Here is a 13,199-nt window from a genome sequence, read left to right on the forward strand (position 1 = left end):
TTTAATGCTGAAATATATATATATATATATATATATATATATATATATATATATATATATATATATATATATATATATATATTAATATGTCTTGTTATTGGGATTTATTCCTGTTTAGACATTGAACAATTTTTTTTTTATAATTTTCTATCAATGAATAATACTATAAATGAGGAGCTACCTTGTTTATTGATTACTTTATTATTCAGAGATAGGTCATCTGCTTGCATTAATTTACAGAAAATGGTCATGTTTTATTTTTCAAAAGTCATAAAAAATTGCATTTTGTTGATTACACATGTTAAAAATAACAAAAAAAAAATGTAAGTTTTATGAACATCGTTTAATAAAAACGTTTTATTACAGGTACAGTAACAATTACGTAGTGAATTTAAATATTAAGTAATAAACACATGAAAAATCACATTTAAATCACCCCTCATAGTAGAGATCACAAAAAAACAGACATTTACAAATAACGGATAACAATAAAGTTGTACTACCATGAAAATAAAAAAAACTTCATGATTCAATATGGAAATACTGTAAATATTCAAGAGAGCCACAAAAAAGCCACACATAAATATCATTTTCCAATAAACCAGAAAATATTGGGCGAATTTTCAAAAATGTATATACTACACTGAAGATCAAAAAACTAGCACCACCAAAATTTTGCATCATAACTTTTAGGGTACGAGTTCGAATGCACTGGAGTTTATTTCCTCTGTTATGTCATTCGGTACGAAAGATATAACCTATAGCTTGACCTAACACTAAATACAAACATCCAAATCATTTTCCAAAAGCCCCGATATGTATTCATGGAATGAACTAGGGCAACGAATTAAGTCTGGTCAGATTATATCACAAAATTTTGCTGCCTTATCTGATGATGTTTTTTAGGGATGAAACGAAAATCCTACAAACATTCATTCAGAGTATGTAAAGAATCGAATTTTCAAGCAATGATGTTATTTTGTATAACTTTCCTTAAAAAAAATGTTGATTTGTTCAAAGTCTATCTTTTGAAACAATAAATTGTATTGGATAAGGATTTCGTTTCGAGTACACATATTTTTTCTAAGTTGGCTACTCTGTTTATTTGTCAGTTGTCATATGTATCATTGTCTGTTTTTGAATTTTATTTGCTAATTTCATTGTATTCATTCCTTATTTAGTTTTTTCTATCAATTTAAAGTAATTGCGGGAGCAATTAACATGACAACTGACACTAATGATAAATGAACAGTGTAGCCAACTCTGAAAAAAAGTGCTTCAAACGAAATTAATACAAAAATCAAACCGTAATAGGAAGTTGATCAAGAAATTACCTTCATTCGATTACTGTTAATTTTGGCAGGGCTTTGAATAGTGGCAAAATTTGGTTGCGCCAATTTTATTGACCCTCGGTATAGTTATGTAAAATGCCATGTACAAGGTGATTGTTATCCATTACAAAAATAAGGAGTATATTACCTACCTACATGAAAGGGTTTTGTAGCAACTGATTGAAATGTCAACCTCTTTGTCAATCAACCCTTAAGACTATGCATGAATCAATTTCTACTGATGAATTATTTGAAAATTATAATACGAATTTTATCACAAAATATACTTCATCTGGCGTGGTAGAAAGTATGTTTCCTTTTTTAAATATATACAAAATTTTCGATAGAAGGTCCTCAACCATATGTTGGTGTATCACAACCAATTACACTCTGAAAAAATTACTATTCCAGCTCTCAATATACAGTTTCAAATTTCAGTTTCAGTTCGTGAGTGGAATTTAGTGATTGCGACACCAGATATACTTGTTTCAATTTATATACAGTTATGGTAATTTCTTTATACTACATAATTTTTTGAATCAACTCAATAGATCAACATATACATGAATTTACTTTCTTTACCAAAATCTACTTCACTGATTTTATTGAGGTCAGAACCAACTCCGGCCCATTTTGAACAGCTGCACTTTCACTGGGAAGTGAGGGGGGACATACCTACCTGCCGGGGATCTGTTGGGGCAGACGTTTCGAGGTTTTTCAACAACTGAGCAAGCCAGTGTGTTGTCGATTTATCTTCTTGCAGGCAAATGTTGAAGGTATTGTCTCGCAATTGATCCGGAAGACACTGTCTCAAGGCTTCTCTCGCTCTGAACAAAATATTTCGAATAAATATATGAATTCTTCAAAATTATTTCTTTAGATATGTTTTGTTCCAAAAGCTTCGCAGTATGACAGCAGGACAAAGGTTTTTTTTCATAACTGTACCAAAAATCAAATATCTGCTTTCAGAAATGGCTAAAATACAGGACTGTTTTCATCTTAGTGTGTCACACTGTATAATAGTTTTTAATCTTGCATAACAAGTTTGGTCAATAAGATTCTATCTTGGAAAATGAAGCATATTTTGATTGATTCATTAGTAGAACAGAACCGATGAAGGAATGGAAGCATTGTAAAATAGTATGTAACATCACAAACCTTGAATTATCCGATAAGCGAAGATAACATCTAACAACGTGCTTCAAAAGGCGGGCGGAAGGTTCTTTAGCTAAGGATATAACCATTTTACCCTGAAATTATGAAAACATATAGTCGTACCCTGAAAAGTAATCTCTTTGTTATCATTTAATGTGGTTTGTATTTACCAAAATCATTGCGACGTGGCTGAATCGGTCGTAAGTCTGGCAGATGTATGACAGACCACTGTCATCGAGCAATATTTTCTGTAAAATGAAAGTTGCCACAGTCTTGCTTAACTCTGATCCGGACTCCATAATTCTAAGGCATAACGGTATGATTTCGGTCGTCAAGAGGAAAGTAATCACTTCCTGCTCATCAGTCTAAAATAAAAATTTTATGTAGGGGACTTTTTTCAATAAGCGTCTGATTTTCACAAAATAATTCCTCACTTTGTTTCAAGACAAAAAGGACATATAAGCGTGGATCTGCAATAAATAATATTTTAAATAATATCAATATTTGGACGTCTTTTACTCTTTTGAAGAGTTACTTTACTTAAAAAAGGTATTCTTGTCAAAAGTTGCTGCAAATTACACTTTTAAAGGAACTTAAACTTAAAACGATATCAATGTTTTTCAAAAAATGAACTAAGTTTTGATTTTGAGAAGGTCTTGAAGATTTTGAATTTTTCTAAATAATTTTTGATATACCTAATATCAGTATTTGGACATATATTGTTAATTGATGTTATTCGACATGAGAAACCATAATTACCTTAACAAGTGCACCAATAACTCCTAGGCTGGTCAATCGCAAGTATTCGAAAGGCCTTGTTTTCGAAGAAGTATGCAGAAAAGGATACAAAAATAGAGGAACATGTGCCAGCAGAAACTGTGAACGAGTTTCTGGATGAGAAGCTACGCACTGTAACAGTGCTAATGCATTGCAAACTCTGAAAATTGAAGAACACGTGTCAAATTCCAGAATGAAATTTTGAATTAATGAATGAAGATATATTCATTGGTTCTTCACGATCATACATGATATAATACAAAAATGTTGAATTCACTGACCCGTTACTTGGTCAAAATCAATAACATTATTGGCCCCTAATTATATTTTGTTTTTGTTTATTTTTTACTTATTTCTCTTCATCTTCATACAAATTACACATTGAAAAAAAGTGTTGCCACTGAATCAGTATTATTGTGTTTATACAAGTATTTTTAGTATTAATGCAAAAAAATGTTCGGAGGAAAAAGGTAAAAGTTGCTGACCTGTCAAAATTTGGATATTATTTGTGAGGGCCCTTCTCCTGTGGAGGCCCCGAGGCAGTAGCCCCGCCGGCCCACCCTTATGTCAACAATTTCACCAAGTTAATAGATACAATTTAATATATTGGCAACATTTTTTCATATTTCAATAATGCTTTGATTCCACTTACAATCTTTGGTAAAAATAGTAAAACTTTTACCGAACATTATTATTATTATTATTATTCACCATGAGCCAATTCCTCTACAGTTGTGAAACTTATACATTACAAAATTTCATGTAAAATCATCGACATAAAGTATATGAAGCAGGTCCCAGAATAGAGTCTTGTGATACTCTTATTGAGTACTTTGTAGACAATGACTCATTGAACTTGACTTTGAATATAACTTTCAGATCATTTATATGAAATGTCTCTAAATTCATACTATTCTGGTTCATCTTATAGGAATTGTCAACATACCGATTTCATTTACATTGAAAAGCTCATAAAGAATGAAACGACTTAATTGACATCCACTTTTCACAAATTTTGCAAATACACAAGGGACAGTGCCGAGTCTGAAATTTTCAAATACAGTTTTACTGACAGTTTTATGTTTTATGTGAAGATTCTATTTTCGCATGACTGTAAGTTGTTACTGATATGTTATATATGAAAGTTATACATAAAAAAGAACATGTACCCACCTATTCGACTGATGTGCCGTTAGCGTAGGAGGATTTATGGCAGGATATATGTTTATGATTTCTTGTAATAGGGCCGCTGTTGTTCCGAAGCTGTTCCATAACATAGGGGCTAGGTCTGGTACCACTTCTCGTTTTTTGCTAAAAAGTTGTTATTCAAAACGAATTCATTATTTCATTCAATTCAATTAGGTACCTCAGTTCAAGTAACGCATTCTCTCTGCTTTCGGGATTCGTTAATTCCAATATCCAGTTAAAAACTTTCTCCCTTTCTACAGTTTGGTTTGCTGGGCTTGGTTGTGTACTCATTTTTATTCCAAAGTCTGCGATCAATTCGAGCGGAACCAATATTTGAATTGAAAATTTTGATGACTGAACCTATTCTATGAAGCTGCCCCGGATTCGCCTAAATTTCCGAAATTTTAATTTACAGGAACAAACAAAAAATACAAATACACAGTTTACCATTCACAAACCTCGCACATAATGACCAATGACCGTAGAAAAAGTGTACATGTAAAAAGGAATCTGCAATGATAAAGCGCCTAAAACATCGATTTGGTTTCGAGAACGCCCACAACGGCGTTGAAGTCGTAGTATAAAAGAAGCGGGAATATTTGAAATGTATAATTTTGAATTATCAACTTGAAAATTCATAATTTCTGAAAAAGTAGAAAGTCGAATTATTTCGCCTCCCAGCACTTTTACAGATACTCTTGCTCATTATGTTTCAGACTATAGTATGACGAATAATAAAAATCTATAAAAAAATGTCGAATAGGTTCATTTTCTTAATCTTACAATGGCCTCATTTAACAAATTTGTTTTATTTCATTATTTGATAGTTTATGTTTCAAATAGTACCTACATCTGCAAAAAATCTGAATTTTCACTCTCTACCTTCCCCTTCAAATTAATAGTTGAATGTGGCGTTCACTAAAACGAGGCGTGGTCAAGCTTGACGTCACATCAGTCGACTAGGCCACAATTGTTAGGTAGGTATGCTGTGACTCGGCGACAAGGAAGTGCTGGCGGATAAGCGAAATACGTGTGCTAAAGCCGTAGAAAGCAAGTTGTGCGTTGTTTACTGCAGTGTATCAACTGCGTGAATATGAATAATGATAAAAAAGGACGTTACAAGTATTGTATCGTTCCTAAATGCAAGAATTCTTCGGTAACTGCACCAGGCAAAATCTTTATTTCTATACCAAGTAACTTAAAATCACGAAAGTTGTAGCAGCGCACTATGCGGAGGGCCGACTTTGTATCTGCCAAGGGGACGCATTTTTGTTGCGAAGATCATTTTAATGTAAGTATGAATGATAATGATTAATAAAAAAAATTATAGTTTACTCAGAGCACTACTTTGAATTTTAGGTTGAAAAAGACTTGGAAAATTACATGTATATCAAAACTATGAAAGTGGGAAAAATTATACTGAAACCAGGCGTAATTCCGCATATATGTGATTGCCAGATTGATAGACCGACGGTCCATACATCTAAAACTTGTAACGAAGATATCGCTGAAAATCAAAGCATGTCTGATGAAGCAGGTACACAGGAAAAGACCTTTGATGTTGGAATTCAAGTTAATAAACAGGTTTTTCGAAGATCAAAAGCTACACAGACCGAAAATATTATATACCACCGAAAAAGAAATCGTTCTAAAGAAGTAAAAAATACAGAAAGTATTGGAAAAAGTTACGACTAAGTTTCCCCGAGGACAGTGAGAGTTCGTGTACATCAGACATGATTCTACTTTGTTTGGAATAGGTATTTGTTCAAAACTGGAATACGAAAAACAATATTGAGCTAAGATCTATTTACGTCATGAAGAAAAATCTGAAATTATTTCTTGGAATCACAAGGGATTTTTTATTCATTAAAGAACTTTTGTCTCAGAAATGCTGTCACGCAGAATGGATATATACATTACTTTGAAGAAAATTAAATTGAACTGACGATACCAGCGATTCATAATAATCTCCAACTACAGGCCGCGTGCGGTCTCACATTTTGAATTGCTCTTGCTCAGTTTTTAATTGACACATAAATCTGAAAATATTGTGGGAAACTTGGGAGATGATTTACTTTTATAATATATAATTTTCAATACAAACCAAATCAGCCGAATGAGCCCATTCATACGGGACGTCACACGTCTATTTATTCCAATATGAGTAATAGAGACAGTCTATTTGTAGCCGAAACAGAGTAACGGTGGCCGCAATCTATTTTATGCGCATGCGCTAAAGAAAAGCATATTTCGTGTTACAGACCTATTTTTGCCAGAAACAACTTTGTATAAAATAAAGTTAGTGCGACCTTTGTCGAATATTGGCAACACCGAAGAACCGGGCGCTAAACACCCAGCGTCTACCCCTCCATGCACAGCTACCTGCTGAAGGGTTTTTTCCATCCTAACATCCCAAGACAAAGACACTTGCAATAGACACTCTTTACAGTGAACACATTTCATATTTAACATTTTGTTAGTTTTCGCAATAAAGCGTTAGTAGTGAATGTGGTGCCATTTTATTCAAATACAGTCCACAAAAACTCAAAACCACATATAACATTTTGGTCCATTCGAGACGGATTGGATATACTATTTTTGATCTTAGTGCAACGAACGATATTCATCTTCACAGACGAGGAGAAGAAAAAGAAAGTGAGTCCGTTCCATATTATTTCTTTCCTTGACACATTCCTTTGCTTTGACTCGCAAGCAGATTACTTCATTTCATTAGACTGCTTGTCAATTCATTATAGATTCAGCTCGCATTCTGTTGTTATTCTCAAGGTGTTTTGTCGATTTCATATAGTCCAGAATGGCCGAGTCTGAAATTCAACTCGTAGAAAAATTGCGTAAGAAACGTAGTGTTTGTAAATCAAAACTGACAATTTTCAATAAATTCATTATTCACTTAGAAAACAAATATCCAGATAAATGTATTACGGACTCGGATGTTCTCTTTGATCTCCAGGTGAGACTAGAGAGAATTAGTAGATTAATTGAGGACTACGACAAGGTTCAAAGCGAAATCGACTCATTAAATTCGGTCGATACAATAGTCGAAGAAAACGAGCGGGAATCGTTCGAGACAAATTTCTTTGCATGCGTCGGTAAAGCTAAACGATATTTGGCGTCTGTAAGTGCGGGCGGTGAGGAACAAGACGAAACGCACAGTAGGAAATCTTATGCATCGAGTCATGCACCGTTGCCAGATGGCATAAATAAACTAGAGATCAGGGAAACGCGTTTACCTGAAATTACACTTAAGATTTTCGACGGCTCTTTAGATTCGTAGCCCGAATTCAGAGACACTTTCGAATCTATTATTCATTCGCGAACAAACATATCGGATATTGAGAAATTTCATCACCTTAGACGACACCTGACCGAAGAAGTGTACGAGCATATCGGTAGCTTAGACTATAGTAGTGAAAATTATAAATACGCGTGGCAAGCGATATGTAAAAGATATAACGAATCTACCGATTTGACGCAACATCATTTAGAACGACTTTTTGAGTTAGAAAAAATTGAGATCGCTACCTCAACGGGAATCCGCAAGGTTGTGGATGCCACTAACAACAGATTGAAGGCTTTGAGTACGTTAGGGGAACATACTGAACACTGGGGTACGTTTATCATTTTCATGACACTATCGAAATTAGACGACGACACGTCCGCGAGATGGCAAGAAGTAAAACAAAAGTATGAGCGCCCAAGTTGGCAAAACTTCTCGGACTTCCTGGAAAAACGTGCAATTTTACTTTCTAATATCGAGAAAGGTAAATCCGCTAAGTCCGTATCAAACTCGACAACCAAAGATTTTCCTTCAGCACATAAAAATGTGAATACAAGACGCGACGACAAACATGGTAGAATTAAATCATTTATTTGTTCAAACGAATCGAATGAAGCTCCGATCATTAGATGCCCTAATTGCAAAAATCCACATTTCATCAGTGAATGTTCAGATTTTAAAAAATTGTCGATTAAAAACAGACTAGAACGCGCGAAACAAAGGGGACTTTGCATTAACTGCTTGAAACCTGGTCACTTGGTACGTCAATGCAGGTCTAGTTCTTGTAAAATTTGTAAGTCTAGACACCATACAATGCTCCACATAGACAAGGCTACAAATTTGAATTGCGAAGCCGAACCCTTTCGACAAACTAACGAAACTATCACAGCATTCTCAGCTTATAGCGCCTGTAATAGCCAAGTCATTCTCTCGACAGTCACGGTTCGAGTTCGCGACAGTTCGAACAAGGTGCACTTTGCCCGTGCATTACTAGATCCAGGGTCTCAAAGTAGCTTCATCACTTCTGAACTCTGTGAACATCTCAAATTGGAAACCGTTCATACTCAGCTCGTGGTAGGTGGTCTCAATGAGACGTATTCTCAAGTGAAACATCGTTGCAACTTGAACATTCAATCAAACACGAATGATTTCTCACTAAACGTTTCGTGTCTAGTAGTTCCACAAATAACGGGGGATTTGCCTAACTTCAAAATTGATTTGGGAAAACTTGATATACCCCAAAACATCCAGTTAGCCGATCCCAATTTCCACATTCCGAACAGAATTGACATCTTAATAGGAGCAGATCATTTTTGGGAAATTATTTGTGTGGGAAAAATCAATTTAGGTTTTCACGGACCTATTTTGCAGAAGAGCAGATTCGGTTGGATAGTCGCGGGTCCTATCCAAGCTAGTAGCTTTCCCATAGTACAGTGTAATTTCTCGAAAAACATACAGATAGACAAACAATTAGAGCGCTTCTGGTCGATAGAGGAATTTCCGTACACGAAGGCACTATCTCATGAAGAGATTTTAGCTGAAACGCATTTTGTTGAAAACACCAAGCGAGACGAAAAAGGGCGTTTTGTTGTTAGCATTCCACTCAAACTCGACCCCGAACTGCTCGGAGATTCTCAGGAAGTCGCGAAAAAACGATTTCTGAGACTAGAGCGGAAATTGCAAAATTTTCAAACCTTTGGCGATCAGTATAGGAAATTTATTGATGAATATCGTGCACTTGGACATATGGTGAAGGTCACTGAACCTGATAACGCAAAAAATGTCTACTATATGCCACATCACGGAGTCATCAAAGAAGCTAGCCTTTCAACTAAGCTCAGGGTGGTTTTCGATTCATCTTGTTCAACCACAAGCGGGTATTCATTAAATGACCTGCAACTAGTCGGGCCGACTATTCAGTCGGATTTGTTCTCGATTCTACTTCTCTATAGAAAGCACAATTTCGTGATTGCGGGTGACATTGAGAAAATGTATCGCATGTGCCTAGTCGACCCTACTCAGAGATCTCTGCAAAGGATTCTTTGGCGTGATAATCCCGAGAATCCAGTAGATACCTACGAATTAACGACAGTCACTTACGGCACTTCCTCTGCTGCCTTCTTAGCCATACGCTGTCTCTATCAGTTAGGGGTTGAATGTGAGGATGCCGCGGCGGCTGAGGTGATTAAGCACCATTTTTATGTTGATGATATGCTAACGGGGGGTGCTACAGTAACAGAAACTGTTGAAACTGTCAACAAAGTTATCAAGGTCCTTGAATCGGGAGGTTTTCATTTACGTAAATTCATTTCAAACAGTTCGGAAATTTTACAACGCTTGGTATCGAAAAATGACACTCAATTAGTAGATCTCGGCGTAAATGAAAACGCGAAAACCCTTGGTATGATATGGAATGCCTTAACAGATCGTTTTTTATACAAAATATCAGTAGGAACTTCCACCAGGGTTACAAAACGTACGGTTCTCTCCGAAACTTCTCAAATCTTTGATCCTTTGGGACTACTGAGCCCGTCGATTCTACTAGCCAAACTCATCATGCGTGACATATGGATGGAAAAAATTGATTGGGATGAATCCTTGCCATCAAACTTACACACTCGTTGGTTGCGGTTTCGGGATGAACTGAAGGATTTCAATGAACTTTCTATACCTAGAAGAGTTATTTGTCCCGAATTCGTATCGCTAGAAATCCACGGATTCTCGGACTCGTCTGCGCATGCGTATGGAGCGTGCGTCTACATAAAATCATGCAACTCTCGCGGTGAGGCTTTCGTGAATTTAGCTTGCGCGAAATCTAAAGTAGCGCCTCTGAAGATTCAAACTATACCACGTCTAGAGCTCATCGCTTCCTTGCTAATGTGTCGAATGGTTGATAAGGTTAAAAACTCGCTAAAGTTGAAGGTAGATCTTATCACGTACTGGACAGATTCAACTGTAGTGTTAGGTTGGATAGCAACGCCGGTCAACTTATTGCAAGTTTTCGTAGCCAATCGTGTTGCCGCCATCCAAGAGCTAAGTGACTCAGCGAATTGGCGTCACGTGCCCACTGAGGACAACCCTGCTGACCACGTGTCGCGAGGCATCGTACCCGGTATGCTCGGTTCATTGAAAATTTATTGGTGTGGACCGAGTTGGCTGCAAGAGAGCGAAGGAGCTTGGCCCTTCATGCCAACAAAAACTTCGACACTACCCGAACTCAAGAAAGTTGTGTTTGCTCACAAGGCTACCATTGAGACTCTCGATATATTCGATAGATATTCAAACTTAGCAAAAATTCGTAGAATAGTAGCCTATTGCTTGAGATTTCGAAAAAACTCTTCGTGTCATAAAGATGATCGAAATTTAGGGCCGCTCACATGTGATGATATCGATAGCGCAAATTCACGTTTAGTTCGTTTAACGCAAAGTACGTCCTTTCGTAATGAAATTCGCTCCATTCGCGAAGGGAAAGGTTTAGATCGATCCAGTAAAATACTGAAACTAAATCCTTTTCTTGACGAGCAAGAAATTTTGAGGGTTGGAGGAAGGCTGGCCAATTCGAACTTTCCTTTCAGTCAGAGACACCCGATTTTATTGAATAATAAATGTCAGTTCACTGAGTTGCTGTTCTCATTGGAGCATACACGATTGATGCATGCTGGACCTCAGTTATTATTAGCACATATTCGACAAACATACTGGCCAATTGCTGGTCGCAGCCTAGCTCGACGGATAGTGCATGAATGTGTAACGTGCTTCAGAACGAAACCCACCATAACCAACCCTCTCATGGGAAATCTTCCGGCCACTAGGGTGAATCCTTCTCCTCCGTTTTTCATCTCATCGGTAGATTACGCTGGACCTTTCAAGGTCAAGGATCGACAAGGTCGTGGTTGTAAGATAAGCAAGGCCTACGCTAGCGTTTTCGTCTGCTTCACCACTCGCGCAGTTCATATAGAGTTAGTGCCTGACCTAACTAAAGATTCATTTATCGCAGCCTTTAGGCGTTTCATAGCAAGGCGAGGAAAACCGTCTCGAATGTATTCTGATAACGGAACCAACTTTGTTGGAGCTTTTAATGAGCTTCATGATCTCGGCGTTTTCCTCAAAACAAATTCGAAAAACATAGCCGAAACAGTAGAAAATGAAGGCATTTCATGGTCCTTTATTCCAGCGGCTTCTCCGCACTTTGGTGGTCTCTGGGAGGCTAGCGTGAAATCGATGAAACACCATTTGATACGCGTAGCGGGAAATGCATTACTCACCTTCGAGCAGTTCTACACACTGCTAGTGCAAATCGAAGCAATCCTCAACTCGAGACCCATGCACCCACTATCTTCTGACCCATCAGACCTCAATCCCCTCACGCCCTCTCACTTTATCATCGGCCGTCCCATGATCTCCATCGCAGACACTAATCTGCTAGCAGTTCCTGACAACCGGTTGAAACACTACGAGCGAGTTCAGCAGATCCAACAGCATTTCTGGAAACGCTGGTCCTCAGAGTATGTATGCGAGCTCCAAGTGCGTACCAAGTGGAGAACCAACCAAGAGGCACTAAGGAAGGACGACCTAGTCATAATCAAGGATGACGACCTCCCCCCATTCAAATGGGCCCTCGGACGAATCGTATCAGTACATCCTGGAAAAGATGGTATTTCTAGAGTGGCCACGATCCAGACCAAGGCAGGCCTCTTGCGACGAGCCTTCTCCAAAATCTGTGTTCTACCCAAAGCAGATAGTTTTTCATTGAAAGAAGGTGGTTCTTTCAAGGCGGGGGCTATGTCGAATATTGGCAACACCGAAGAACCGGGCGCTAAACACCCAGCGTCTACCCCTCCATGCACAGCTACCTGCTGAAGGGTTTTTTCCATCCTAACATCCCAAGACAAAGACACTTGCAATAGACACTCTTTACAGTGAACACATTTCATATTTAACATTTTGTTAGTTTTCGCAATAAAGCGTTAGTAGTGAATGTGGTGCCATTTTATTCAAATACAGTCCACAAAAACTCAAAACCACATATAACAACCTTTCTTACCCATAGTTACTTCAAACAACTCAGAACCTCATTCTTTTGTGTTTTAAATCAATGTTATTGCTTTTAATAATTATATGCCTCTTTATGAAGATATTTAATGGGTATATGCATAACAATAAATTTTATTAAACGATACATGTAATACTGTCTTCAGTATTTGAGATAGAGAAATTAGAAACAAATAATAAAACGAGAATATATTACAAACCTGGACCACTGTTGATGACAAGAATACCTAATCTTAATTGCCTTTTGTTAAAGATACCTAAGTATTCTTAAAAGTAACGGTTATATGCATAGAATATTCACTAGAATGCAAGTTTCATATTATTTATTGTCATTTATCTACATTTGCTTCTGCAATGTTAACAAATGGAAGCTTTCATAGACCAATCTGAAAAATGAA

General features: G+C 36.9%; 2 protein-coding genes across 2 annotated transcripts; one reads left to right on the forward strand and one right to left on the reverse strand.

Annotated features, from left to right (window-relative positions):
* Positions 1-324: 324 nt before the first annotated feature.
* Rcd-1 (Required for cell differentiation 1) lies at positions 325-5,053 on the reverse strand. The gene is made up of 7 exons (XM_023161255.2): positions 4,899-5,053; positions 4,630-4,839; positions 4,437-4,574; positions 3,246-3,423; positions 2,657-2,851; positions 2,490-2,581; positions 325-2,158 (listed from the first exon to the last, which is right to left on the reverse strand). Exons 2-7 carry the CDS (start codon positions 4,740-4,742, stop codon positions 1,981-1,983), a joined length of 894 nt encoding a protein of 297 aa, XP_023017023.1. The 5' UTR covers positions 4,743-4,839; positions 4,899-5,053; the 3' UTR covers positions 325-1,980.
* A 3,509-nt stretch (positions 5,054-8,562) lies between these two features.
* LOC141487618 (uncharacterized) lies at positions 8,563-12,609 on the forward strand. Its single transcript, XM_074186777.1, has one exon. The coding sequence runs from the start codon at positions 8,563-8,565 to the stop codon at positions 12,607-12,609; it is 4,047 nt and encodes a 1,348-aa protein (XP_074042878.1).
* Positions 12,610-13,199: the final 590 nt, after the last annotated feature.

Source organism: Leptinotarsa decemlineata, unplaced genomic scaffold, assembly GCF_025532065.1.
Source record: "Leptinotarsa decemlineata unplaced genomic scaffold, Ldec_3_MD MMD2_P_RNA_scaffold_5, whole genome shotgun sequence".
NCBI lineage: Eukaryota > Metazoa > Arthropoda > Insecta > Coleoptera > Chrysomelidae > Leptinotarsa > Leptinotarsa decemlineata.

Excerpts from the sequence above, each read along its gene's own strand:
- LOC141487618 (XM_074186777.1), top strand. The coding sequence starts at position 8,563 with ATGCTCCACATAGACAAGGCTACAAATTTGAATTGCGAAGCCGAACCC.
- Rcd-1 (XM_023161255.2), bottom strand. The coding sequence starts at position 4,742 with ATGAGTACACAACCAAGCCCAGCAAACCAAACTGTAGAAAGGGAGAAA. Across the intron at positions 2,582-2,656 it reads GCCACGTCGCAATGATTTTG|GGTAAAATGGTTATATCCTT; the intron begins GTAAATACAAAC and ends TCATAATTTCAG. Across the intron at positions 2,159-2,489 it reads CGCTTATCGGATAATTCAAG|AGCGAGAGAAGCCTTGAGAC; the intron begins GTTTGTGATGTT and ends TATTTTGTTCAG.